Source organism: Strix aluco, chromosome 3 (assembly GCF_031877795.1).
Source record: "Strix aluco isolate bStrAlu1 chromosome 3, bStrAlu1.hap1, whole genome shotgun sequence".
Classification (NCBI taxonomy): domain Eukaryota; kingdom Metazoa; phylum Chordata; class Aves; order Strigiformes; family Strigidae; genus Strix; species Strix aluco.
The window spans coordinates 16,200,701-16,227,496 of record NC_133933.1 but is presented as its reverse complement, the minus strand read 5'-3'; the positions used below and the strand labels follow the sequence as shown (position 1 = coordinate 16,227,496).

The 26,796-nt window shown below is 43.4% G+C and overlaps 1 protein-coding gene across 12 annotated transcripts in view; it reads left to right on the top strand.

Annotated features, from left to right (window-relative positions):
• RALGAPA2 (Ral GTPase activating protein catalytic subunit alpha 2) overlaps window positions 1-26,796 on the top strand; it is a 135,713-nt gene that overhangs the window by 105,119 nt on the left and 3,798 nt on the right. For 5 of the 12 annotated variants that reach the window (XM_074817532.1, XM_074817534.1, XM_074817538.1 and 2 more), the window contains one exon: window positions 14,103-14,224. In XM_074817532.1, the coding sequence (XP_074673633.1) occupies window positions 14,103-14,224 (122 nt within the window). The other 7 variants (XR_012622391.1, XR_012622390.1, XR_012622389.1 and 4 more) reach the window with 7 other exon arrangements.

Sequence of the window (26,796 nt, the reverse complement as noted above, 5' to 3'; positions counted from 1 at the left end):
AGGGACCCCGCGCCGGGGCTCCCCGCAGAGCTCAGGTAGAGCGGGAGTGACGGGGGGCTCGTACGGAGCGACGAGGGGGCAACGCGGCAGTATTGGCCTGAAATGAAGCCCCCACAAAGCTCTTGTGGCCTCACGGTTCGCAGAATCAGACCTGGGAGGAGGTGTTTTCGCTGCGTTCTGTCTGTTATGCAGAGACTCGTGCCCAGGAGATCCCTTGCTCAGTCCCCAGGTCTGCACTGCTTTGGAATATCTGCAACAGTTATGAATATGTCAGATTATAATTTTAAACCTCCCCATCTGTTTTTTCTTCTTTCAGTTTAAAGCTGTGACATCCCCACTGATCTCTTGGTGGTCTTTTTCTAATTTGTTCTTCCTTCCTGTCCTTGAATGTAGAGCAATTTTCCAGCCTGTATCACTGCAGCAACAAGTACATTTAGTGTTGAGCATCTTGCAAATGGTGTCACTCGTAATGGATGTGATAATAAGCCCTACGGTTACCTATCCCTGATTGTAATGAATGTAAATTATCAAGTATAATAGACCTGAAACTGAGCCATTTAGTGTTAGTTCCAGAAATAATGACAAGATCTGTAATAAACTAGAAGGGGCAAAATTATTTTGTGTAATTATATTTTGTTCTGGTTGTAGCTGCCTGATCCTTATACTCTTATCAAACTGACAGTGATGGTTTATTAACCTTTAGTAGGTAAAAAAATATTATTATAAATTCATCTGAAAAGATTTTCCCTTAACCAAAGAGTGAGAATTTGAAGGAGAGATTGCTAGTCCATCAGTTATATCCAAGGCACAAATGTGACCTTTGTATGTGTGAGACTGGAGGCAAAATCCCATACTGGTAAATTCTGGGAATCCCGTATGTCTGTGTGCTGCTCTTCAGCAGCTCAGTGTGGCCGGTCCCATGCGCAGACAAAGCCCTTTGGCCGTGGGACAGTATGTGCTCTTAGAAATCAGTGTTGCACTCGTTTGAGAGGGTGGGGGGCACATGATTAAAGGTATTTCAATTTATTTTTTTCTAGACTTATGTGTTAAGATCCTTATGGGATATCCTCTTTCAAAAATAAGTAATAAATATTTGTAAACATTTACAACTGCTTCACAGTTTGTAAAATCTTGTCTTTTCAGAGAAATTAAGCTTTCCAAGGATTTACATTTGGAAAACATTTAAAGAGCTGGAAACATCACTATTGAATATCAAGAAATAAAATGTATTTGTGCAAGTGATACACTGAGTATTATATTCTTATAAGCGATGGAGTAGTTTGTTCATTACCTCTCATCAGGCTTACAGTACTCCTTCATTTAAGGCATAGATTGTCCCATCAACAAGACGTGTGTGTGATGGAGGTCAGCTTGCTACTCTTATTGTGGGCAAAAAAATTGATTCAAAACTAACTTAATTACAATTTTTCTTTCAATTTATTTAAAATCAAGACAGACACTTCCTTAAGTTCATGCAGATAACAACAGTCTCCTGACTTGTCCTTGATGCATATGCACCATTAAATAACACTTGTATCATCTTGCTCAGAAACTTCAAACGTGGACTTTTACGAGCAAATTTGTAGATGAATATAATCTCAGCTGATTTATGAGTCTGCAACTGCCAGCCCATCCTCCCTGCCCCTGACAGTTTTACATAGGCGAATACACAATTAAGTGTGGACGCTTCCCTTTTTAACACAGATTTTTTTTTTTTTTTTTAGGTTAACTTTATCATCATCTCATCTTGCTGTTCTGCAGGGCTGCATGTTTAGTTATCCAGTAAATTAGTAAGCGACTTAGAGTGTTGTGGCAAGAGTGTGTTATATGTTAATCACGCCCAGGTGTGCGTTGGTTTCACTGCAAGGAATGTTGCAGTTTCACAAAACTGCAGTCAGTAGTGCAGGTGTTTCCCAGGTAAGGCAATTTCAGTGCTGCTTGAGAGAAAAGGCCAGCCAGTTAACAGGGAAAGGGCCTGTGCTTTCAAAAGGTGCTTTGGATCAAGGTTGCTTGAAGACATCCTCTTGTTTTGCACGGTCTGGTGGGGGTGAGCATGGTGTGGTTTGGGTGGGGTGGCACGGCGCCATCCTCAGCACTCCCCACCCGCAGGGACCCCCTCTGCCACCTGGCTGCCCGCAAGGCTTGGTGTGCTCAACCTCAGGGGATGCACTGGTGCATAGCTAGGTGAACCAGATTCCTCTCTTCAGTTATATCGGCTATTTTGCAAGTGTTTTCCTGCCTTTGCAGTGTTTGTTGTCTTTAAGCTGTCAGTAATTATCTCTTTTTCAGCTTCCAAAGCGTCCAGATTTCTGAAGTGATTGTGCAGGGAAGTATTTTGATAATTTCTGCTTGCTTTCTCTTATCATTTAAACGTAATGTTGTGACAAAAGTTGACTTCTGATTTGCTGTAGCAAAATTATCTTGCAAGTTTTACCTGTCTTGTAAGTCGGATGAAAAGTTCTCAAGAATTTTGAATTATGAATCTGTCATTATCTCCCTCTTCCCCTGTCTCTAGTTGTTTAATTTTCAAAGCTGAGAAGGACTTAGGTTATTGCTGGTATATTCAGTTTTGGAATGGTTTTGAGTATGGCATTATCCTGCGAGATTCTTAACTGTATATTCACTTTGATACAGCTGTCATGGAGCTTGAAAATATAGACTCTGAGGAAATGCAGTGACCTGTACCCTTTCTTAAGGTGCACTATATAACAGAGTGGGCTGAGGAGCAGAGCTGATGTGGTATTTGAATTTTTTAAGAGGCAATGTACCAGTTTGGTGACATTTCTGACTTTAGGTGAAAATGCTTGCATTTGGAGAATGTGATGGCAGTTAAGTGTAGTAATGTTAAAATATACTGATAAGTTTAAATATACTGAGTGTTTAAATAGAGGCACATGTGCCTGTAAATCTCTATGTATATATTTGTGTGTATAACATTTTTGATAACTTTTATAAGCCTCTTTCTTATGCTCTCATGGGCTATCATTTTTTTTATTATAAAATTTTAATATGTAAGTGACTACCAACAGCAATTTGTCATCAGCTGATATCCTTGATAAAATAAACTCGCAGACTTTGCAGGCAAGTCTGCCCCTTTCATGAAAGTCTGAGCAAAAAGATAGGAAGATCTAGTCTAGCTGGTGGAATATCCCCCCTGCTAGCAGCTCCTCTGCATTTATGTCAAGAGAATTGCAGCCCGGGCTGTGGTCAGCACAGGCTGTGGTCACTGCAGAGCATCCCTGTGAGGAGGTCCCCCAGCTGCCCAGGCTTCACCACCTCAGGACTTGGAGGTTCGCAGGATCCCTCTGAGCTCCACTGGGAATTTCATCACAGGGAGGCAGTGCGGATCCTGTCCGAGTGGCTAGCTGTGCTCCCAACATGGGTTCTTCCCTAATAAGCAGGCAGCTGCATTCTGTATCAGCTTGAGTTTTGAGTGCCCTGAGGGTAAAGGTACACGTATAGGACATTACAGCAATCTAATCATGAGGTACAGAGGCATAACTCACTGAAACAAGGTCCATAAGAAAGAGAAAAGATTCCTTCCCTCCTGTGTAGACTCAGAAAGTAATTGCTGTGGCTGCATAAACCTCCAGGAACAGCCCGGCATTCGACGAGAAGGTGCAAGGCTTTCACTTACTTAACCATGCTGCCGCCTTTATTTTCTGGTTACGGCTCCAGGTCGGCATTCCACTATCTGCTGCGTGTGTTTTAGGACCAAATCGTATTATCTGACTTGTCCAGAGGAAGTTGCAGCCATATAGGAGAGCCATGTGATAAACAGCTCTTGTAATTCCTGCCTGCCTGCCTCACTTATCTCCATCAAGACTATTAATATTTCCAACATGTAAGCAGTTTCCAACAGCTGTCAAATGCAAATAATAAGCTACCAGAAAAACTGTTTCTGCTTCTCCCCCGAACTTGATTCCAGTTAATAAATGTATATGACCCAAAGCTAAAGGTGCAGAAGTCAAAGGCTAACCAAAGGTTTGGATATTTTGCAGTCTGCTACTGCTACCGAAAGCGGATGCTTTATCTTGGGAGAGAGAGAGAGAATTTCTAGCTTTGAAAAAATAAAACGAGTTCTACTTAAGATTTTAAAACTACAGAATTCCTATACATAAAAACAATCCTAATTAAAGTCACTTTTATGTTTCTAACATATCAGTTAGCAGAAGTGTTTTTAAAATATATCGTTTACATTTTTTTAAAATAATTAAACAAGTGAGACAGAAAATCTGTTAAGGAAAAAAATATTGAGACCCGAGTTATTGTCTAGTTCCTTAACCACAAAATCATCCTGGGTAACTTCTAAATACATTTTTCAGTGTCTGTACCTATGTCCTCTCTAAAATGAAGCTAATAGTACTCCCCATCTGTATGGTTTTCTGTTGTAAGTGTGAAATGTTTGGACATAGCTATCCTGCTTTGGAAACTAAAAAAAGTAATAGCATAGATGCAAGGTGCTCCATACAAAGTAGGTGAAGTGCCAGAGCATTCCTCAGCGTATTTAATTTATTTGTGTGGATATAGCATCTTTGTTTCTTACTTAGCATGCTCTGGTCCTTTAGTTTCCATTAGATCATCCAACCTACCAGTGAGGGTCTCGCACTTGAAATACGGTGAATAATACCCATGTGGCTTGACCATCTGTAAGTGGTGAATTAATCACAAACACTGGTGGACAATGTCTTTATGTTGCACATTCAGATAAGCTATATTGTGTGATAGCACACACCAGGTCTGACTTTAATTAAATATTCGGTCCACACATGCTGCAAAAATTAGTGAGTTAACAATTTTCTCCTTAACCTGACTTGTATGGTGCAATCTGCAGGCTCCGAGAGAGCACCCACATTAAGGCAGGCAGATGCACAATATGTATAAACCTCACGAGTAATGGTTTGTGGCTTTTGGGTTTGTAGCTCCAAACTGCCGTCTCCTAAACAGCTCTTCTCTTAAGGGTTCAGTTACTCGGTCACTTTTTTCTCTGAAGAATGAGAATTACAAAAGCCGACCACCCAATGCAAACAGGCCTGTTTTTTTTTTTTTCTCCACAAAGTTTTGGGGAGGCTTTTAATGCAGTACAGCATGTTTCTTCATAAACTGTCGTTTCTGCAACCACTTGAGTGGTACCTCTGAAGTGATTGCGTGTTGAAGGACATCGATTTGCAGTCTTGCATCTGGCTTTGTATTAGTTGGGTTTTATAGCTGTTATTACAGGGTTGAGGTTTTCAAAAGTTCTCAAGATCTGCCTGATAAAAGCTGTCAGGAGTTTTACCATCCCTCTGAAAGGGTGGTGTGGGTGACTTTTAATGGTTCTGAAAATCCTAATGCTGCTGTTCACAAACAAAAATTATTAGAATACTGTTTTAGCAGAAAAATACTCAAGCTTTCAAAAGAAGCCTCTGGTTCCCTGTAGCACACATATGCTGTAACAAAGAGGATAATAAAAGTAAAAGGGAATAGTATTGCTGGTATGTGGCTAACAATAGTAGACCAGGGATAATATATTATCCCTGTGTGTTCAAGCAGCCAATTTGAAGGAACTGGAAGGCATAAGTAAATGACAAATAATTGAACCTTTGTACCTTTGCCCTTTTTCTAAGATGTCCAAAAGTAACAGCTCATTAGTGGAATTACTGAAATAGGTGCATTTTGTTAGTGTTTGAATAAAATTAAGACAGCGACAAAGCACGGGGGAAGCATTGCTCGGTAACATGTGACCTTTCCTCCAGTTATTTATCCCTTGATGATCACCCCGTTTGTGGAACAAGCCAGATAATTGCAGAACATGAGCATCGGCAGCTGTACATGCACTGATAAAATGGGACAGCTACGGTGTTATAATGATCTCTCTGAAAATATGACCTAGGGATTTGTCTTCTGCAGTCGTAGGGCAGCTTTCCTTTCAGACCTGTACGGCGAAGGCTCTGCGTGACAGCAGCTCCCTTTCATAAGCCCCCATTCAGTGCATAGGCAAGACGTGGCAAGGCTCTGCTCTTAATGAGGTTCTTCTGACAGTCCATCTCTTCCTGCAGCCTGCGCTGCCTCGGGGAGACCAGCAGATCTTCTTGACCCTCTGCTCTGTGGGCCTCTCCCACCCATCTTTAATTTTGCAGTCTCCAGGTTCATTTCCTGGGTGAACAAGTACTTTGCTGGAGGAGACGGCCAGAAGATAACTCACCCCACCACCCTCAGGAGAGAGGACATCTATATCTCTCTGCTCTGGGGCACTGGGAAGGTGACTTTCAATTAGACCTCAGCAGCTTCTGTCCCTTTAGGGTAGCTCTGAGGATTGGATAGGGAGCTATATGGATACTTCTAGGGAAAATATATACTGGGGGAGTCATGCCCCGCTAATTTGCTGGCCAAAAACTTGTATAACTGAGGTCATGATAGTTCTTGCAACACAGAACTCTTTCAGAAACAGCTTCTTGGTGGTTATATCTTTGTGTGCCTTGCAGAATGATTTACCAGTTAGGGTTTCTGCTACGCTAACTGATAATAGGCAATTATGTCATCATTTTAATCAATTGGAATATTTTAATCAAAGCCTTATCAGCATGGTGAAGCATGAAGTACAGCTGCTAAATGGGCCTTGGATATGCAGAAGGCTTGACGGTACAGTGCAAAATGTACAACGCCATTTTTCTAGGCACATGTGTTTGGTAGTTTTGTCACTGGTTTGTGCACCGCTGTAGTGTTTCGTTTCTGCTGTGTTAGGAACAATCTCAATGACAACACAGCTAATAAAGGAACAATCTCAATGACAACACAGCTAATAAAGGAGATGAGGTGCATTTCTAACTTTTTTTTTTTTAACAGAGCAGGTATCTGTACAAACAGGAATACCTGATAGGAGATCGTCACAAGTGCTCTATGTTAGAATAAAAAAAGCTTCAGATAGGGATAAACATGAGTGCCGTTAAAGTACAGAATTGTATTATATCAGGAAAGTAACCTATTGTTCCTTCACTCCTACTATGAAATGATCAGTCTGTAATGGTACAGTGTATCTGTTCCCAGGGGCTTCCCGCAAGGAGGAGGAGTAGTAAATTAAGATGAAAGCTTGTTTTCTGCTTTATTCATAATAAATGCAAAATTCTTCCCTGAAGCACTTGGCATGACTAATGTGCCACATATTCTTGATATCCCAGAGCGGCAGGCGAGTGCTTCTGCCAGGCTGGTGGTTTGCAGCACACCTTGGGCAACGTGCTACCTAACAAGCAATGGGAGCCAAGAGCGCTCGAGCACCAGAGCAGGGCTCCGCACAGAAGAGCATGAGCCGGAGCTTTTTGCCTCAGGGCACCTTCAGTATGATTTTGCTGTTACGTTACTTGATTTCTGTAGAGATGGTTTGAAACCACGTGAAACGTGGTTTTGTTGTTTTGTTTTGCTTTCCTCTTTAAAGCAATTAATGATGACTGTCTGTGAGGAAACAAATGCACTGCATGTTGGAAAATGCTGCAGCAGTCTGCCATGTTACTTGAAGCAATTACAGGTTATTTTTTACGCTGTGTTATGGCGGTATCTGAAGCCCCATCTCCATCAGTTGGGACCAAGGTTCTTTTGTAATCCTCTGCAAAGACCCAGGCCCCGCTTGGGGGGAGGAGGGTGGCAGAGCTCCAGGCGCGGTGCCAAGGCACTGGGCAAACACTCCACAAACGAAAAAGCCATTTGAAAACCCCTCCGTACCTGTCGGTTTTAGTGAGAGTCATGTCTCCTGTACACCAGAGTGTTCTGGGCTCTGGCCATCCCCTGTGACTGGCCATCCCCCCTCGAGTCCCCCCACCATAGTATAGAAGAGGGCTGCCTGTCTGTGCAGTTCTGCGCTGAGGGGTGCAGAAGAAAATTATGCTGCAGGGAGGATGAGCTCTTGGTTTTGGCAGCAGAGGAGCATCTGCCCATTCTGGATAAGGAGGAGGAACAGCAGCCCTGGCACTAGCCAGCCCCGCTCTGCCGAGGGAGAGCATCGAGCCCTGCTCCCCTGGCTGCACTGCAGACAGATGGCCTTCTCGGGGGCTGGCCATGGGGCAAGGGAGCCAATCTCACTCCCCTCTCACACAAAAACGTTGGTTTGAGTTGGACAGTTATACCGTGTCAGCCTCATCTAATACATGTCTTGCATGTTACATTGAACAATTTAAGGCATGCATCACTCTGAAAAGTTTTAATCTCAGATGCTTTGCTTTAAAAGAAGCACATAAATCTGCAGTTGTTGACAGGTATAGTTTAATTGCACCTGTTCAATGAAGGATATACGTTACTAAAATTCCCCCAAAAGTTTTCAGTTAAATTTATGCAGTAGTGACGGTCACTAGACCATAAATGATGGCAAGCCCAATCAAGCATATTGAGTTTCACACTGAAATTGCCTATCACAACATTTTTAAAAGCACAGTAACTCTGTCCTGTTCAGAGCTTAAGGAGGACAGTTAGGTGTGTAAAAGTCATCTACCAATACATTTATGTTAACCTCAGTTTTATGGTCTCTGCTTTATTCTACTTTGGTAAGTCCCAAACATTTATGTTCTTGTTTGTTTTCAAAACCGCTATCATGGTGTCAGGAGCAAACGCTTTTTGCAGAACCATCTTTGGTTCTTACGATACAAATTAGAAGGATACTGAAATATGTGTAATGGTCAGAAATGACTTACTAGTCGTTCTTTGGTACTGAAATCTTGAAAGGGCAGTCAGTAAAACAAAAGTTTACCACAGCCCTGTATTTCCTCTGCCTGAGAGTCTGTCAGGCCTGCCCAAGGAATCAGCTATTTGCAAAAGGAGGTTTTTTCATTCTCTTATCCACACACTACCTGTGTGATCACCTGTTTAAGCATCAGTGAGGCTGAAAAGCTCTAGCATGGTTTGGGAAACATGCTTTCTTGTCTTGAACAATAAGTTCAAAGATTTTATCCTTCAAGTCTCCCTAGTTGTGTGGAAGAAGGAATTGGCATGTGGACATGTAGACAGCCTTGATGTCCGATGGGCTGGAAAGAGCTGTCTACCTCTATACTTACAGCTTTTCCCTTGGCCAGATGCCCTGAAAGCCCTCCTCAGGGTGGGATTCACATCACAGATGGGAATTGCAATAGGTTCATGCCAGTAGTCCGCATTAACTTCCTTGGCAGTCCCTCTGGAGCTGGAGAAACAGTCGTTTCAGTGTGTGCTCTCCATGGACCCGGGCGGTTGGGTTCCAGTCCTGGGACTAGAGCCCCTCGGCATTGGCACGCTACCAACAATGAGCTGTGGAGAGTAGCCAGTCAATTCTCTCTTTGCCTGTTCTAAACCCACAAATATCTTTGTCTTTTATTTGCATGAAAAGAGTGCTGTGTCAACAAAGTACACAGTTGTCTCCATATATTGGTGAAAGTATATAAATGTTGCCAAAATTTTTTTTTCTTTCTGAAAATAGTGTGGGGAAGGAATTGATGGCAATTACCCTCAGTGGTGATGGGTAGCTGATATTTTTGCTTGAGGTCAGAAGAGAGTTACAGTTAAGCAGCAGAAGTTCTAAATTTTCAGGATCTGTTTGAATAATTGTCTTATATATTCCCCCTGTTTCTAAACATGTAGTTATTTATGGTTTAACATTGAATGTGCAGAGGGGGAAACGTTGGTCAGATCTGACCCCTGGATGGCTCAGCTGACCCTCAGAACCCAGCTGATGAGGACTTGTAAAGACTTTGAAAACCCTTCCGTTTTACACCGTGTGTCTGAAACTGGCTCTGTGTTGTAGAGGTTAAATGTGGAAGCGATGCTTATAGGTCAGAGCCGTGGCCTAGCTGGTATCTGCGTCTCTGGTGAATTTTCAAAAAATTCTACCGTTTGTCTTCTTTTGGATTCTTCATGGGGAAGGAGGTCCTGCATATGTTTCACCACGGAACTTCAGAGATCACCCTACTGATTGCAGTAAGATGACATGGCTTATTGCAAATAGTTAATCTTGGCTTTTTAATGTTTTTTTTTCAAAGAGCTTACACTGTAGGGTCAAACTATTAAAATCATTTATAAACTGATAAAACAGTTATAAAAGCTCACAACATTCAAATACTGAGAGTTGATTGCTGTATTCAAATTGGAGCTAAATTCCTGGTCTCACACAGTTATATATATTCATGTTCAATAATTCACACCTTGTCATGGCTCTCTACATCATTTAATATATGAAATAAACAAACACATTTGCGCCCACTGAAAACATTTTGCTCTGGAGTTTTGCCTTGATAGAAGCGAAATGTACAATAATGCAGTCGTCAAAGAGGTGGGTCAAATTGCCATACATATTAAAAGAGGCTGCTTTTGATCAGCTCCTTTTGAATGTCTAGTATAACTCCATTTATCTGAGGATCTCAGGGGATGCCCAAAACCTCCAGATAAATGGGGGCTTAGTTAATCAGGGAAGCCAGCTGTCCAGCTTCTTCACCAGGGTAGGGTTCAAGATCATAACCCATCCTTTCTGCAGCCAGGCCATCTTCAGAGAATGATTTGCATGCTTCACTGCAGCAATCTAGCCTTGAGGCTTCTGTAGAAAAGCCAGCCAGGCACTTCAAGCTTTCTCCTGGCCCTGCTCGTCCCAGAGCACAGCAGTGAGATAGGAATGGGAGTTAGCTGATATATGTGTTGCATTTTTTAAAAAGTAGTAGTTTATATGGCACTCTGCACACATTGGCTTGGTCTAAATAATGCAACGAGGCTTAGCGTTCGTGGGCATCTTTGTGTCAGGCTATTCTGAAAGCGCACAGGAGGGAGGTGACACAAATTTTATGTTAGAAAGATTAAGCTTAATGTTCTAACGTGTAAGTAAAATCCCACCACTGGTTCTTAAGGATGAGGGCACAGCACACTTACAAGGGCTGCAGTTTTGGCAGATCAAGTATTGTGCTAGTGATTATCTGGATGAAAGCATTCTTACATGGTGATAAATATGAAGCTTCTTGAGGCTCCAATTGAAAATTACAGTTTCAGACTGCTTCTGTACAAAAGGTCTTGAAATGCTGTGTCTTTTCCCCCACCCCTCAATCTATCTCATATTATTATTCTTTGGGCATGTTATGTTCCCTCAGATCCCCAAAATACATTACTTGGGACTCCAGGGTATCTGACAGATGACTAATGTAGTGATGCCTACAGAAGATTCTGACATAAACACAATTAAGTAGCAAAACGGTGGTTTTGTTTGCATACAAGAAGTGCAACTTGAATAAGCTACAGAACAAAGATTTTGTGTGAGAGATCAGATGGTACTGGTGATATCATGCTGCTTTCATGACCTATATTTACAGGCTGGAGATATTTTTCAGAGGGTTCTTTATAGCTGGTTTATTATGTTCCTAATGCCTCCATTAAAATTCTTAAACTTCGGTAAAACTTTAGTTGATTTTTTTTTTTTTAATGAATCCAAACTGTTTCCCCTACTATGTGTATGTATTAAAATAGAGATAGCAGAGTTTAGTTTATTTTTCCTGCAGTGACTTAATGCTTTTTAGATTAGGCTGTAAGGGAAAATTAGTACGAGCACCTTGCTGCCCGTATAGCAGGAGCTGCTGTGCTGCCTGGTGCTCCTGGTAGTCGTGCTTCGGGAAGCCTGGGGAGACATAAGGAGTGTGCTGAGCTGAAGAGGGTTGATTTATGCAGCGGTCTTCCTCACTGAGTCTGTGGTATCTGCACTTACTGCTTTCAGCTTTTTAATCTGCAGGAGTGACACTGAATTGGAATCTTCCTCGTACGCCTCCAAAGTCGCTGATCGATCTGCACAGCTCTCTGGACCTTGGCTTAAACTCAGCTCAGTATGTTATTTTTCAGATGCCTCTCCTATAGCTGCCCAGCTGTTTGGCTGAGTGGTTTTTTTCCAGGCTTTTGTGTGATTAGGGGCATCTTCTATCTCATAAATAAGGATTTTATGAGATGTAAAGCTAACCTAGTCAAAACCTCCTCACTCTCTTTTTCCATGCAATATTTAGTAAAATCAGTACAAACTTCTGGTGTGTTAGCAGTTGTTCTGCGCATTGTATGCTTATGTGTTAGATGTGCAAGGTCTTTCATTAAACAGCAGGATATTATTAGGCATAGCATGAAAAGCCTTTATAGCCTCCCTGCCTTGTTTAAAGCAGGCCCACAAGCAGACCGCAGCCTAAAAGGCTGCGCAGTGAATCGAGCGCTGATGGCCGGTCCGCAGGCTCAGGTGGTCGTCAGCCGCAAGTTTCGCCGAGCCCTTTCAGTAATTTGTCACGCCTGGGTCTGTTCCCGCTGCGCCAGCACGTGCCAGCTCCGTGTCGGAGGGGCTGTTCGCCAGACGGCCACGCAGCCCCCGCGTCCCGGCCGCGCGCTCCGTACAGCCCTGGCAACAGCCGAGCGCGCTGCAGAATAAGCATCTTCATAATGAGAAGTGAATGGCATCCGTCAGTCCCTTTAGAATAGGGCCCAGGCGTGTGCCTCCTCTCCTAGGAAGTTTGGCAGCCTATTCATTAACAAGAGTCATCAGGAGTTCAGCCCATAATAGGGAGGCAGCCCCAAACGCAGGCGGGCTAATGCTTGCGCTATCAGGAATGCGTTCTCCTGGGCTTAGGGGAAAGAGAGAGGAAAACTAAGCAAATAATGCTGTCAGCAGGTGCAAACTCTGAAATGCTATGTATTGATTTTCTTTCTTCAAGCTTCCACGGGAAGTTTATAAGAAGATTTATCACATATCAATCGTCCTCTGCTAGCCTTAAAAGCAAAATTCTTTTTTTTTCTTTCTTTTCTTTTACCAGCATGCCTATAGGAACTTGCATACAATTAAGATGCGCTTTGCTTATTCCCCTGGAGGTAGAACACTAGACCATCGTGTCCTATTTTTAAGTACCGCTTTACTCCGATATTTTTTTTTAAATACTGTTCCAGAGTGGGTTTGTAATGAAAGTCATAAATGGCACTTCAATATTAATTAGTAATGCTTTTCAGTTTTAAATGCCCGCACCTGCATTATGTTGTCACTGGTGTTATTCTCACTGCTCCTAATTTCTAAATTTAAATTGGCCTTTGCTCTCGCACAACAGTCTTACAGAGTTAGAATGCATTTCCCCGTAACAGAAACACAATGAGAATCTGAAAACTTTTGTTTTAAATGAGGAAACGGAGAATGAGATGTCATACTGGCTCCTGCGAGCGTTAATTCATAAAGTCATACGTGAGGTTCTTCAGCCCATTGTAGATTTGTTTCAGACGTTATCCTGTTATTGGAAGTGTATGATTCACCTTCTGAGAAAACAGAAGCTGCACACAAAAGGAAAAGATTTGCTTTCTCCGCTGTGAAAAGCTGCCGCAAGCAGGGGTCCTATTAAGACAGCTGGAAAGTTGCTTCAGCTTGTTACGCTTGTAAGTTTTATTGGTGACTGGTTTTTGATTACACATTTGAATGCTGTGTGTTCCAGGTTGCCGAGTTTTAATTAAAAGGCAATAGTCTTGATTTTAGATTGCTTTGTTGTCTGCATTATGCAGACTATAATGCATGCAAGTTGGGGGGTGAGTTTTTCCAATGTGCATCATTTATTTAGGATACATAAGATTACACCTCCTAGCACCTGCCTTAAATATAAACTTCACGCTTTCAGCAATTGTGTTTATTACAGTTAATGTCTTTTAAGAAGTACAGCGATCAAATAAATACGTGGGGGGGTTTCTCCTCTGTCCTGCAGCTTGTTTCTCCAATCTAATCACTTTTCTAGTCTGACAGGGTCATAGTAATAGGAATATTGTGTACCAGGAACTTTCTGTAATGCCACAATTTGTCAGTTAAAAGTTGGGTTGCACTTTAAAAAAGCCTGCAGTCTGGGGGGTTTGTTTCTGCCCTCAGTAACTTCAGCAGTCTGTCAGATCTACTGAGTCACTGCTTTTCATTCATGAAGCTAAAAGATATTACCCTTAATTTCAAGCCATTAAATGTGTTCATTCCTTGTTGCTCGAGTTCAGAACTGTTAAGCAGCACTAAGCAATTTTGGTCCCCTCTTTTCCATGCTCACATAGAACCTTGTTAGTGTCGCTGTGGATCTGGAGCGCTGGTGTTTTGGACGTTGTGTAACAGCATTTAATTCTGCGCACACATTTCCTTAACCTGGTCATTGCAGTTATGAGGAAAGAGCTCTGTATCTCGAAGCAATAATCCAGAACCATAAAGAAGTAATGACATTTGAGGATTTTGCTGCTCAGGTCTTTTCTCCCTCTCCCAGCTACTCCCTCGGTGGAACTGGTGAGTCTCTGCACGTTATTCTTCTCTTTAGCACTAAGAAGCACTTGAGCAGCAGATGTACACCTGTTTTTTGTAGATAAATGCTTGCAAATTTAAGACGACCGTTCTTCCCCTGAATCAACTAATGAATATCAAAAGGAATGATGACATTCATTTTAATTTGTTTTGCATCACAGCTATTCACTCTGCTCCTTTCTTCAGCTATCCTGTTAACCCCCGAATCCAGCAAGGTTAATGAACTTTCTCTCAGTAATGTGCTCTGGTTCATTCAGGAGTGTGGGTTTCTTGCTGAGCTGGGAATATGTTGTTCAAAAGCTGTGCCTGAATCGGTGCTTACTTATCGAAAAATAGTTCCTCACAGTAGAAGCCGTTGCTACTAATGCTAAATGGGGATTATGCTGCTGAGATACCAGGGTCAGGGATTAATGCAAAAGAAATGTAAGAACTGTGTTCCGTTAGAAAATCATAGCAGCGTGCAGTATGCTAACGTTTCCCTTAAATATAGATGAGCAAATTTCAGGCTTCCTTCCAACACCTGGCCCGGAACTTGTTTGGGGTTTTTTTAATATATGGATGGATATACATACATGTGTGCATGTGTATATGTATATACACACACATTAATGTTGATCATCGTTCATCAGCCCTACTGAAAGATGAAAACAAACTGCTGAACTCAGTGATTTTATTCCTAATGTGCCCTATCGAGATTTTAAGTTAGCATGCAGTCAGTAAGATGTGAACTGCTACTTTGCTGTTTTAATTGAGTTTAAATAAATGTCTCCTGAAAGGAAGCTTTGACTCTGAAATGCAGATTTCTAGTACCCGTAGGATTTGTTTTTCCAGCCTCCAAAAAGTATATGGTCACAGTGTGTTGGACTCCTTAACAAAGATTCCTTAATCCATTTTTTACACTCATAGGGTGAAACTGGCCCTTCCTAATTATTGCCTGCAACTCTTTTGGATTGTTTAATAGATTATTTCAAACCTGTATAAATGTTGCAGGACATCTGCTCTATTTCTCTTTAGCCTGACTTGTTAGCAAATATCTTCCATCTAAACTGAAAAAAATTGGAGGCAGAAATTAAATTTACTAAAATAAATCACTTACAAATAAAATCAGCCGTGCATCATTGTTTAACGTTACTGGCTCCAATCCTCGAGCTTTCAGAGCTTTGTTAGGAGATAAGAGGTATATGCATGTCCCTGCATTGGTCGCCAGTAGCAGCAGGCAGAAGGCTTTGGAGATAAGCAAGCTGGCAGAAGTAAAGGGGAACCGGTGCTATTTACATAATCGCGCCTCTGCTTCCTGGAGAGGCGTCAAGAAACACAGGGATGGCCTCTATTGATCTTTGTTGAACTGGAATACTAAACAACATTAGAAAAGCTTATAACTTAAAGCTTTGATTAATGTTTTCTACATTAAAAAGTAGAACAGCTGTGAATTAAATTCTTTTATACGCTCTGCCAAAAGTCTGAGACAAAAAAATTATCAGTTTCAATAGAAATGTAGATTTCATGCCCAGTGTTGTTAGCACTTTGAATCATTTATCTGTTGACTTATCAGCAAATAAAAATGTAGATACTTTGATATATTTTAAATGTTTTGCTCTATGCATAATTGTATTTCATTTTCACGTTGTTCTTACAGCACACAGTGATCTTATGATATACAAATATAGTTCAACAAGCTCATTTGATAATACTGTAGTCATGCTTTCTAAAGCCTGTGATATATTTCGTATGCCCAAAATATTTAAGATGCTTCTTAATATCAACTTAAGTTTTTCAGAACACTGTTAAATCAGTAGTACCTGAATATGTTTTTATGATGTCATTATTTTATTCTGTTTTAAGAGTAAAACCTGCCACAGTCAGGTCCTGATTTTCAAACTTCCAAACGCCAGAATTTATTTCATGCTCACAAAGAAACTGGAGGCCAGTCATGACTTCTGGTGTCAAAATCTTTGCTTCGGAGAGTCTGCTCAGGCTGCCTACTGACTCACTTGCGTATGTAGTTGTATATTACCCAGAGCTGTATCAGTTGTTGCAATTTTTCATCAAGCACCATCCTGGCAGTCAGCAAGGAGGCTGAATGTAAACCTCGCAACTCGGCTGCTGTTGCAAGCTCGGGTGAGTCCCCGTCCCAGGAGCTGGGTACAGACCTGCCTCAGCCTCGCCCGTTGCCGTGTTTATTGTGGGTTAGATTGGCGGGGCACTGCAGATGTACTGGCAGCGCCTAGAAATAAAGAACGAACCAGCTCGGGTGCAATTTGAGTAAGTTTGCAGCCATCTATTCATCCCTGTTAATGATTCGAAAGGGATGAAAAACTATTCTGGAGCCAGCAGTTCCCCTGTTGGCGTGGGCACAGCCGGGGGCAAGCAGGATGGTCTGAGGCTGTAAACGGTGGCAGCTCTGCATTTCCCAGCGCGCAGCCTGTCATCGTCCCCCCCTGTGCCGCAGGCAGTTAGACCTCCTCCAAGCTTACATTCACCTTTCCTGTGCCTGCAAGATCGGCTGTCTGATGCTTAAGAAATACGGATGGCATTTTTCCTCATGTAGAAGGGGTATTTCTGTTCTGAAACAGGAAAAATTAATCACGGAGCAGTAAATGTATGGAGCTGACACAGGTCTGTGTTTCCCCTTCTCAGGTAACAAGCCAGCTGGTACTACTAACCCTGCCTAGCTTAAACTTTTCAGGTAAATTTAAGATTAATTCCCCTCTGATCTTATTCTTAATATGACCTACTTGTACTCCTGTCATTGCTGTGTATACATGTGCACAATAGAAGGGGTCAATGAGTAAATACACATTTTATTAAAATTAAGATTGTTTTTAGTAGTTAACACAGTATAAAAAGCAAATCAAGATCATTAAATAAATCAAATACATAGCTGTTAATGACACACGTTATTGGTGTATTATTAACTATGATCTATTTATTTGAACTAAATGCTTTTATGTTTTCTGGTACTGCCTCTAGGGATGCTTTCCTTAGATTCAGATGGGACGTGGGTTTCTTGAAGTATGCCCTGGCTTAGTGTCCTGTGTCACGAATAGTCTTGCAGGTGCTACATTTTATGCACGAAAATCATCCAACTGACCTGCTTTGCTGTTTTCAGAAGTAGAGCCTTAAACTCCCTAGATGCATCATAGATAGCTCTGTATATCTTAAATGTTGAAAATGCAGCCTGGTAGGCAGAATGGACATCCCTGAACTCATTTAGGGGATGTGCAGATTAGGAACAAAAGATGAGAATACAGTCCTTTGTTGTTAAACTGGTACATTACATGCTGTATTTTAATTAGGCTGGGTATGAGAGTCAGCCCAGGAAATCCTCGGTAATCCAACACTATTGAATTATTCTTATCCTTTCCCTCTGCAGATTTCTCTCATTTTAGAGGATGGGGTTTTAAGCTGCTGTCTTTTTCTGTTCTTGCCCCCTCAGCCAAAAAGAAAAACAGTTATTCAACAAAATACTTGTGTGTTCTTTAAAAAAAATCATAAAAATGAAACGGGCACAAATAGATACAGAAGTGTTCCAACTTTAATTACCTCTGCTGACTAAAAAGCATTTGTTTGTCTTTTTATTTAAGATCAGAAGCCAGAATCATGTTAACCCTTAGAAAATGGAAGTAGTCAGGTATTCTGGAAAGGAAAAGAGAGAACTTTTCCACTAGAGAAAGGTTTATATTTGAGGGTTTTATAGTTACAAGGGTAGATTTCTACTTTCAAGAGAACCTACAAACCTGCTTTTCAGCAGCGCAGACTTGCAGTTAGTGCTTCAAAGGGTTAATTGAAATGGGCACACTTGACTGCTGAGAGGACTGATCTAATCACTGCCATATCCAAGTGCATCTGTTCACCATGAGGTCATTCTTGTGCATGCTAATGATTTGGAAAATAAAGCATAATGCTTGACGTTATCAGAAAGGATATAGTGTAAATCTTTGCTTCTTTAGTTGCTAATAGCTATTGTGGAATGAAATGGCAGGCAAAAGCATCTCGGATTGTTGCTTTCCATTTTAATTTTTTTAAAGCATCATTTTCAGTGGAGTGTCAGGAAAACTGCTGGAAAACTCTGACATGTGGTATCTGTTGATAAATGGATTCTTTAATGAATATTATAGCATTGCCCAGGAGCAACACTTGAGTTGAGGAACTATAGACGTTTTCAGCATTCCCTGGTTTTAAAGCCTTGGAAGCTGTGCCTGCTTATTTACATAAAACTGAGATTTTGCAGCCTTTTTGTTGAAAAGGTGACACATGCTTTTCTTTTGTCTCCAGACATTTACATGCATAAATTTCTTGTAGAAAATACTTGAATGTACAACAAACAAGATTTGGTTTATTTTAAAACACTTTTTGCTAGGTGCTGAGCTTTCTCTTTCCCACTTTAAAGCAAAAGGAGTATTTCAAATGGCTGTGTAATTTTAAAACATATTTTTGACAGAGACAAAACAAAACCTGGAGTAGCTGTTGTCTTAAACAGACATATTCTTTTTAATGCTAACTGAGCAATGATTTGCTTTGGTTTGGTTTTCTTGAGGTTTTTTTACTTCTTTGTCTGTGCATTTTCCTTGAAAATCTGTAGGATGCTTTGTCAGTTCTATGTACTAGGGGGAATAAAAGTCTCTCCAGGTTCTGTATAATATTTTTAAGGAAGTCGGATGGAGCTGAATATTAAAAAAATACACATCTGAAATTGAGTAGCAGTGCCATGATATATGGCATATGCAGCACATGCCAAGTGTTGGGTTTGATGAATCTGACAGTGTTGCCTGAAACTGAAAAATTAGTTTCTAGTAACTGAGACTTAGAAAATTCCAGACTACCCTGGCAGCTTGGAGCCCACTGCTCAGCTGTTTCCACTGCAAGAAGAGGCGGTGCCGAAACCATCTGGCAATTGTTACCAGCCGGACCGGGACGCTGCTGCAGAGCTACACGCGGCACTTTGACGTGGGCATGAACCTCTGTGCCGAATCCTTCCGTTTCCAGTACAGGCATTGCCCTCAAATGTGGAAGTTAAGCCTTTAGCACAAAGCTCGTTAGGAGGACTGTGTGAACTTAGTTCTCAGTAGGTGAGAAGGAAAATGTGCAATCATAGGTGCCAGGTGTTGCAATCATAGAGGTTGTCCAGGCAGTTAACAAAGAAGAAAAGCTTAGGAAGGTGGAGCAGAGGAGTGGGAAAAGTTACCAAAGGAGGCAAGACTCATGGTGTTTGTTGGGGTTTTTTATCCCTTCCCTGGGAAGAGTATTCAGGAGGAGGTACAGGGACCTGGCCTGCTTCCCCTCTCTGTTTAATCCAGGTAGTTCTTGGGGCTGATTTTCAGCAAACTGAGCATCTTTCACTGCTGGGTTAGCAGGCTGCCTTCAGAGGGATCCTGAAGCTGCACAGGCAGGTCCAGGAGGTGCTCCTTACGCCTGGGGTCTTGGTTATCAGTGATCTGTGTGTGGCTTTCCTGCCCCTTTGCCACAGAGCTACCTCCTGCCTGGGCTTCCTCACCACCACAGGAACGTGCAGCTGGACTCTGCACTGGGGTGGCTTTCAGCACCATGCTGATGCACGCACCTAACGCCTAACTTGTACTCGTCAGCAGAAACAGCAGTTTCATAACCATCTCCATCACTGCCAGCCTCAAAACCCTTGGCTCAGAGATATGGAGGTCGCCCATCACTATGTTGCTTCCACGGGAGCTACCAGTTAAGCTGAGGACTCGCTGAGGCTCCATCTGCATCCCAGCATCGCAAAGAGGCAGAGCCCAGTGGCGGATGGTCCTTTTCTGCTTGGAGAAATTGTCTCTTCACCCATGGTAGCTGCTTGATAGCAGAGAGTGAAAAGGTGCCAAATGAAATTTTCAACTGAATCAAGCATAATTACCTGTTCTAATGAAGGAAGAAAGTGAGGATGTTGTGCAGAAACCCAAAATTTATCCTTTCTCCCCAGAGATGCTTTTCAGTGAGACGCCCAGAATAAATCCGTTCCATATTTTGCATTACCTCCTTCCTTCCTTCACACTTAGGGAAACCCGCCTGAGTGTATTCAAATAACAAGATGCAGCAATTCTGATCCACTTTATGGATCTTTTAATGGCAAAACTGAGAAATCACAATGATTTCTATGACAACACAGGGATGCTATAAACAAAACCTTAATTTTGCTGAATGATGAAGCAATGACCAAGTGGAAGTGCATCCCTCCCTCCCCCAGGAGCACTTGTTAGAGACGCAAAGACTAACACTAGAAATCAGAAACACCATTTTTCCTCTTTTGGACTCAGGCAGTGAGTGAAAATCTTTTCCAGGCTGTGGTGTCTTCCTTAGTTTATTAATCTACTGATGCATTTAGCAGTCTGAAGAGTTTAAATGCCTTCCTGGTAGTTACAGCCAAAGGAATAAAAAGGAAGCTCCTGCATCCTAATAGACCATGAGACTGTGCCTTGGTCAGGCCCTTTATGTTTTTAAAAACTCAAAGATTATGCATGTTGACAGTATGATAGTTTGCATTTCTTCATGAAAGATTCTTTCCTGAACTAGTAAAATTCTTAGCGTCCCTGGAAAGGTTGGAAATGGTCTATTATTAAATAGGGCAAAGTCATAATAAATACCATGATTCATTAGGTGGCATCAGCTCTGTACCCCCTATAGCTCCTCTGACTTGAACAGGTCTGCTTCAGAAGTGTATGAATCCGTGCAGAATGGTGAGGAGGTTGCATCATGACTTTGCAGGTCCCTGCAAAGCAGTTGCAGAGTGCTTTGGGTGCCAGGGTGGTTTTTCCCTTCGCCCACCACCTGTGAGGGCGTACAGCCTGGACCTGTCCCCCGAGGCTGTGTAGGCGCTGGGGTTGCTTCTCCCTCAAGCCTGCTCTAGTCTCAGGGTCTACAGGATGAGAGCGCAACATCAGGGGTCTCAGCCTGGGCCCTTTCTTTTTTCCATTTAATTGGTTGTCTCAGAGGGAGGTCTCCCAGCTACGATCTCCAGGAGGGGAGATGGCAAGGGAGGGCTTCCTCCCCTTGCAGTCAGCGCTGGGATGGTAAAAAATATTAGCTTGACGGGTCTTTCTCTTCTGCTGGGTGACAGCTCCAGCTGCTCGAGCTGTCGGCTCGCGAGAAGGCTCTAGGCAATGTGGCCCCTTTGCATTTCTCCTCTGCGCTGATGCACGTGGGCCCTGCGGCCACGGCAGCGGGGAGAGCCCGTGCAGTGCCGTTGGGCTTTGGGCGGGGGTTGGCGGCCGCGCTACGTGTTGTACGGCGCATGCAGTGGAGAAGCGACCACTAACACTTGCTGTGGTCCCTCTGGCTGGCAGACCAGTGCAGAACTGATTAGCGGCTGCTCCAAGTCAGGACTAATCAGAACTTTGATGTGTACGTTTAGGGTTTATTTCCAAATCTCTAAAACCATCATGGCTGGGTATGTGATGGTGTCAAGCACTCACCACCTGTGCTGGGAGCTGAGAGTGCATTTTTTTAGGGTTGTTTCTGCCCTTGATTAACCTGTAGTTTCAGATTATTCTTCCTGCTCCAGTTACAGCTTTCCAAGGTACTACTGTTTTTATTTTTCATAACCAAACAACAGTGGAGCAAACTCTCATTTACCAGCGTTTCGGCTGTTGCAGCGCCTTGCTTAGGGTCTGATCTGGTCAGGGGAAGCCAGTACAAAAGCTGCCTTTGACTTCTGGGGGCCCTGCTAGCACAGCCTGACCTCCACTGTCCCCCCCCACCTTCCAGCAAGCGGCCTTCATCCCCCTCTGGCCTGAGGCTCTGCTGCTGGCCCTGGCTTGACACAGTCAGCTCCAACCTCCTTTCTTCTGCAGCGTTTCCATGGGTTTGGGGGGAAAAGGGTCTGTGTAAGTTCAGCTGATAGAAAGACTCTCCGAATCTAACTGACAAGGGGCGTTTCGTGCCATTGCCCAGCTGCCAGCCTTCTGCGGCTTCCAGCCAGAACACCCGCCTGCTCTTCCAGGGGATCCCCTCGGTCGCTGCCGAGGTCGAACCACGTCCGTCGCCTTTGGGGTTCTGCTCAAAGACATCAGATAAATGAAAGAGCTCAGTGCAGCTTTAAAACAGCTGTCACTCGTAACAAAATATGAAATATTTTAACAGCTCATACCAAACATGACAACTCACCAAAGGGCCACGTGGTGTCAATGCAGTTCTAATTACTTGATCTCCTGCATCCTTAATGCAGTTGGATGTTATATCTGTGTTTCAGGCCACTGAACATGTGTGCTTTTGCATGAACACAGCCACTGCTTTATTTAATGATGATTTCTTCAAAATACACTCCCCTGAACATGTAGGCTCAGGATGCTGCTTATATTGTATTTTCAGCCTGTCCTTGTGAGTGGAAAGCATGTCAAAATGCTAAGTGGATTTACTGCTATGATTCTCTCTGGAATTTTATTACCTTCACATTACTGTGAAACATTTCCACAGTCCTGTCATGGCTCATAGGTTAATTGAGGGGGGGGTGGGAGGGAGATACGTTACAGCCTGTGTGAAAACTTTGTGGGTCTTCTCAAGTATAAAGCTTCAGAATCCTTAATGATCACGCATGATATTGTAATCCATTTTTACATACTTGGGTTACACATTAAGACCCACCGTTTTTGTCTTTTTCTCATACAGTAGAAACGTTTACCAAGTAAGAGCAGTAGCCTTGTGCTTAGCTTGTCAGATCAGTTTCTCCCAGTTTAGTGGGAGCAGTAAGGGAAAAGGAAAATGCTGTTGTGATGCTGCGGGCTGCTGCTTTTCCACTGTGTGCTGAGAGGGTGGGTGACCGCGGCCACACTCAAGGAGGAGTTTGTTAGGTTTCGCTTGCCCCTCCCTAAAAACGTTTGGGTCTAGAGCAGTGCCTGGCTTCAGAGACAGCACAGACTAATTCTGCACAGATCTTGTCAAAAAAAATGAACCTAATTTCAGGATTCTGTAGTAGTCCCTAAGCGTGTGCGTGGTTAAAGCCTTAAAGGGTTTTCCTGCTTCTCTTGGGGATGGAGGTGAGGGAAGGGAAGACACAGGAGAAATAGCAGTAGCCTACCGCCTGGCTTCATCAAATAATTTATGTGGGAAATTTCTGCAGCAGTGAGGCGCTCTCGTCTTCATGAAATTTTAAGTAGCGTTGTAATACACAAATTACACCCTTTTTGTTGTTGTAGTTCATAAAAGCAAACTCAACAGCTTTGCAGCACATCAGTAAGAATCCCATATCTTGTAAAGCCCTGTGAGGTACCTGCTGTACTCATTAAATGCTGTTGCTGAACACACTGTCAACTTGAAAAGCTGATTTTCAACCACAGAAACACTGTGGTCTTCTGAGGCGTGGTTGGTGTGGGGGGAAGGAAGAATCCTCTAATGTTACTGCACTTGTGAGGGAGCTGACGGAGAAGATGCTTTTAGTTTCAGTTTTCTGCATGCGGTGTCCCTGAGGAGGGTTCAGCTGGTTTTGTGGTGAGGAGTGGGACCCCCCAGTAGTTCAGCTGCATGATGACAGTGCTCTGTGGCTCTTGTCCTGGCAGAGGTCCTGCCTGTTTTCTCCATAGGAACTCCAAGAAGATGTTTCACCATTATCAGTACCAGTATTTCTGTGCTTGTGTATATGCTGAAGGGCGGGGAGAGGGAGTTATTTTGCTTTCAGGAATGTTCATCTGCTTCAAAAGGAGAAGAGAAATTGCTAAAAGATGTTTTTTTTCCTAGAGCACATGCCCTGGTGGTATATGAGAAACCAGGTTTGTTTTGTTCAGTAGATTTAAAACAAAATAAACTACCTCTGGCTTTCCAAAAGATTAATTTAAATTGTATTTTTATCTGCATTACTAACTGAATTTTTAAATTTTTTAAAAGCTTAAGCCTTCATCACCATAAAGCATTCATACCTGTAAGAGACCGTGGAGGCTCCTGATCCATCATTCACATGCGTCTCATTTGCTTGCAGGCGTACGACTGCCCGGGGTGTGGTTGTGCACGTGCACGTGGGACGTTTATGTGGCCCAGTGATGTGGATGTTGTTCACTTTCTGGGTGTTTTAACCTGCCTACAGTGTAATAGTAGTTTAGGTCTCTGTGAAGCCTCCAGTTTTACCCAGTTTGAAATTGTATGACCACTAAAAGTGTTGGAACCATAGCTGAAGTAAGAGGCTGCTGAAGTCTCATGGTACCATATCGGCAAGATTGGCAAAAGTTGAAGGGAGATGATTATTCATTCCAATTTTTGCCAACATTTCCTCCCTCTGTTTTTTCAATCAACAGCCTGAGAGGGGCAAGGAAAACCTGTGGGTACCCATTTCTCTCCAGGTCCCTAAGGGTGTTGAGGTGAACTTTCTGTCGGGAGTTGCCCTTACAACTGGTGCCCACCGTGTGCTGATTTTGCTGTGACACCCCCCGGCCTGACCTTCACACGAGCGCAACGGGTGTGCTGTTCCTGTATTTATATGATTTTGTGTTCTCTTCCTTTAGATTAGAATATGTAATGGTCTCGTTACGGTAATTGCCGCAGGTAAGAGTGATGCTTCCCAAAGGCCCCGCTGCTGCTGGTGTTGTGCTCCATCACTAACAGCTCTCCTCCTCCTCCTCTTCCTCCTCCTTCTCCTCCTCCTCCTCCTGTGCTCAGCACGCGGCTGTGGCGGCTCTGGGGCTGTCTGGGTCTGTCTCTGCCTGTCCCTGTTGCCGCAGCCCCATCTCCTGCGCTGCTGGCACACCGAGCTCCGTGGGGTGCCCACCCAGGCGCTGGGTACGGCCGCCACTGGTACCTGCTGGGGGGGAAGCCTTTGGGGCATGGTTGGGCCTGTTTGCCTGTGTGTTTGTGGCCGGGGCACCACAGGACAGGATTGGGGCGGCAAAATTTCACGTTTGCCAAGTTGTAAATTTTAAGCACTCCGCTGGTCCACCTGTGAGTCAGAAATTTTTTTTTTTCAGTTTATTTTTTATTTACTACACCACTGCGGAGCTCCCGCTTGGTTTTTACAACTTAGAAATTTCGCGTTGCCTGTGCACCCTCTGAAACAAACACAGCAAGAGAGAAAAAACCCACCTCCTCCATATCACTGAAAAACTAAGCCACTCACAAGCATCTTAACATCAGTACAGAGACAATGCTGATTTTCCCAGGCACGTGCCAGCGGGTGCGCGCAGCCCGGCTTCCCTCCCTAGTGCAGCCGAGCGAGCGGAGCCTTGTCTCTGAGCAGAGTTGCAGGCTCCCCTTGCAAGACGGCCAAGTAATTAGAGTTCGTGCCAGACAGCTTGCAAGTGGAATTATAATATTTGTATGAAAGCCTTTATCTTTTGTGGTTATTACTTGCTCACTCTGCAGCTGCCGTCTCCCTATCAATCAAGGCGGTTTCGGGGGAACTTCAAGGTTGATTGCATAGCTAAGGACTCGCCAGAAGAAAGTTGTGACTGAAGGAATGTGCCGGCTCCCGAGGCGAGCGGATGCTGTGGGTGCTCCCGGAGCGAGGTGTCCCTTGCCCGCACCCCCGCCTGCTGCAGCCGCCCAGCTTTTCATATGCGCAGGCGATGCATTGTTCGGCGCTTGCATGAATATTGCTTGAGCTTGTCCATTTGGTGAAAACTGTATTATTTTGACCATCTGCCATTCTGCTTAACTGCAGGAATGTAAAGTACGGCACCTCCCTCACAGCCCTTCCCTCCCCCACACTTTTCTCCCTGCAAACAGCACCACAGGTTTTGTTTTTAATTCAAAACTGACAGCTCCACATTTTTCACAGAAAATGCCTTCACACACTAAGTCACATTTTTCACCTTTTTTTTAAATGTGATATCTCCCCTTCAGTCAATTGTCTCGAAGGATAAATCTGGTAAGTAAAGGTTGTCTTTGAAATGCAAACGCTGGTTTGCAAACGTCTGAGGGATTTCAGAGGAGGTACTTTGGGTTAGCTGCAGCGGGACCTCAGTGTTGTTCCCTTCACTGATTTGAGTCACTAAAATAACTAGAGTTAGCCAAAGCATGAGGACAGAGTTTTAACCCTTGTAGTGAGGAAACAGAATGTGATGCTGCCTGTGCCCAACAAACTCCGTGGAGTTTCTGAGCATTATTCCCGAGAAGTAACGGGATCACTGCAAGCTGTTAGAGTGCACAGAGTGGGGCTGCTGCAATTCCTAGTGATGGGGTGAGATAGGTCTAGTGTTTGGCATGAGGTTTAAAATACTCCAAATCGCTCGAGCTGCGTCTTGAAAACGCAGCTGAGTCAACTTGGGTCTTTGTCCTCAGAACGTAAATCGAGTCGCAGGCGCTTCACTGCCCGCAGAGCCCCACGCCTGAGGCCTGGCCTGCAGACACCCTGCCCACCTGGCTGAACCACAGAAATGTCCCAACACCTTTCACAAGGGCAAGGCTCGCCCTGGTCGTGAGCATGGTTGTCCCTGCTCACCATGGCCCACTGGGCAGCTCAACCAGCAGCAGCTTCAGCCGAGGCACCAGCTGCGTTTTGGTGCATTTGCTGCACGTTTGAGCGCCACCTGGGCTAATAAAGTTGAAGGGAGTAAGTATGAGTCAAATAACAGCAAATAAAGTTGCAGCCTGAAAATAGAGCTTATTGTTGAATCAGAACTAGGTTT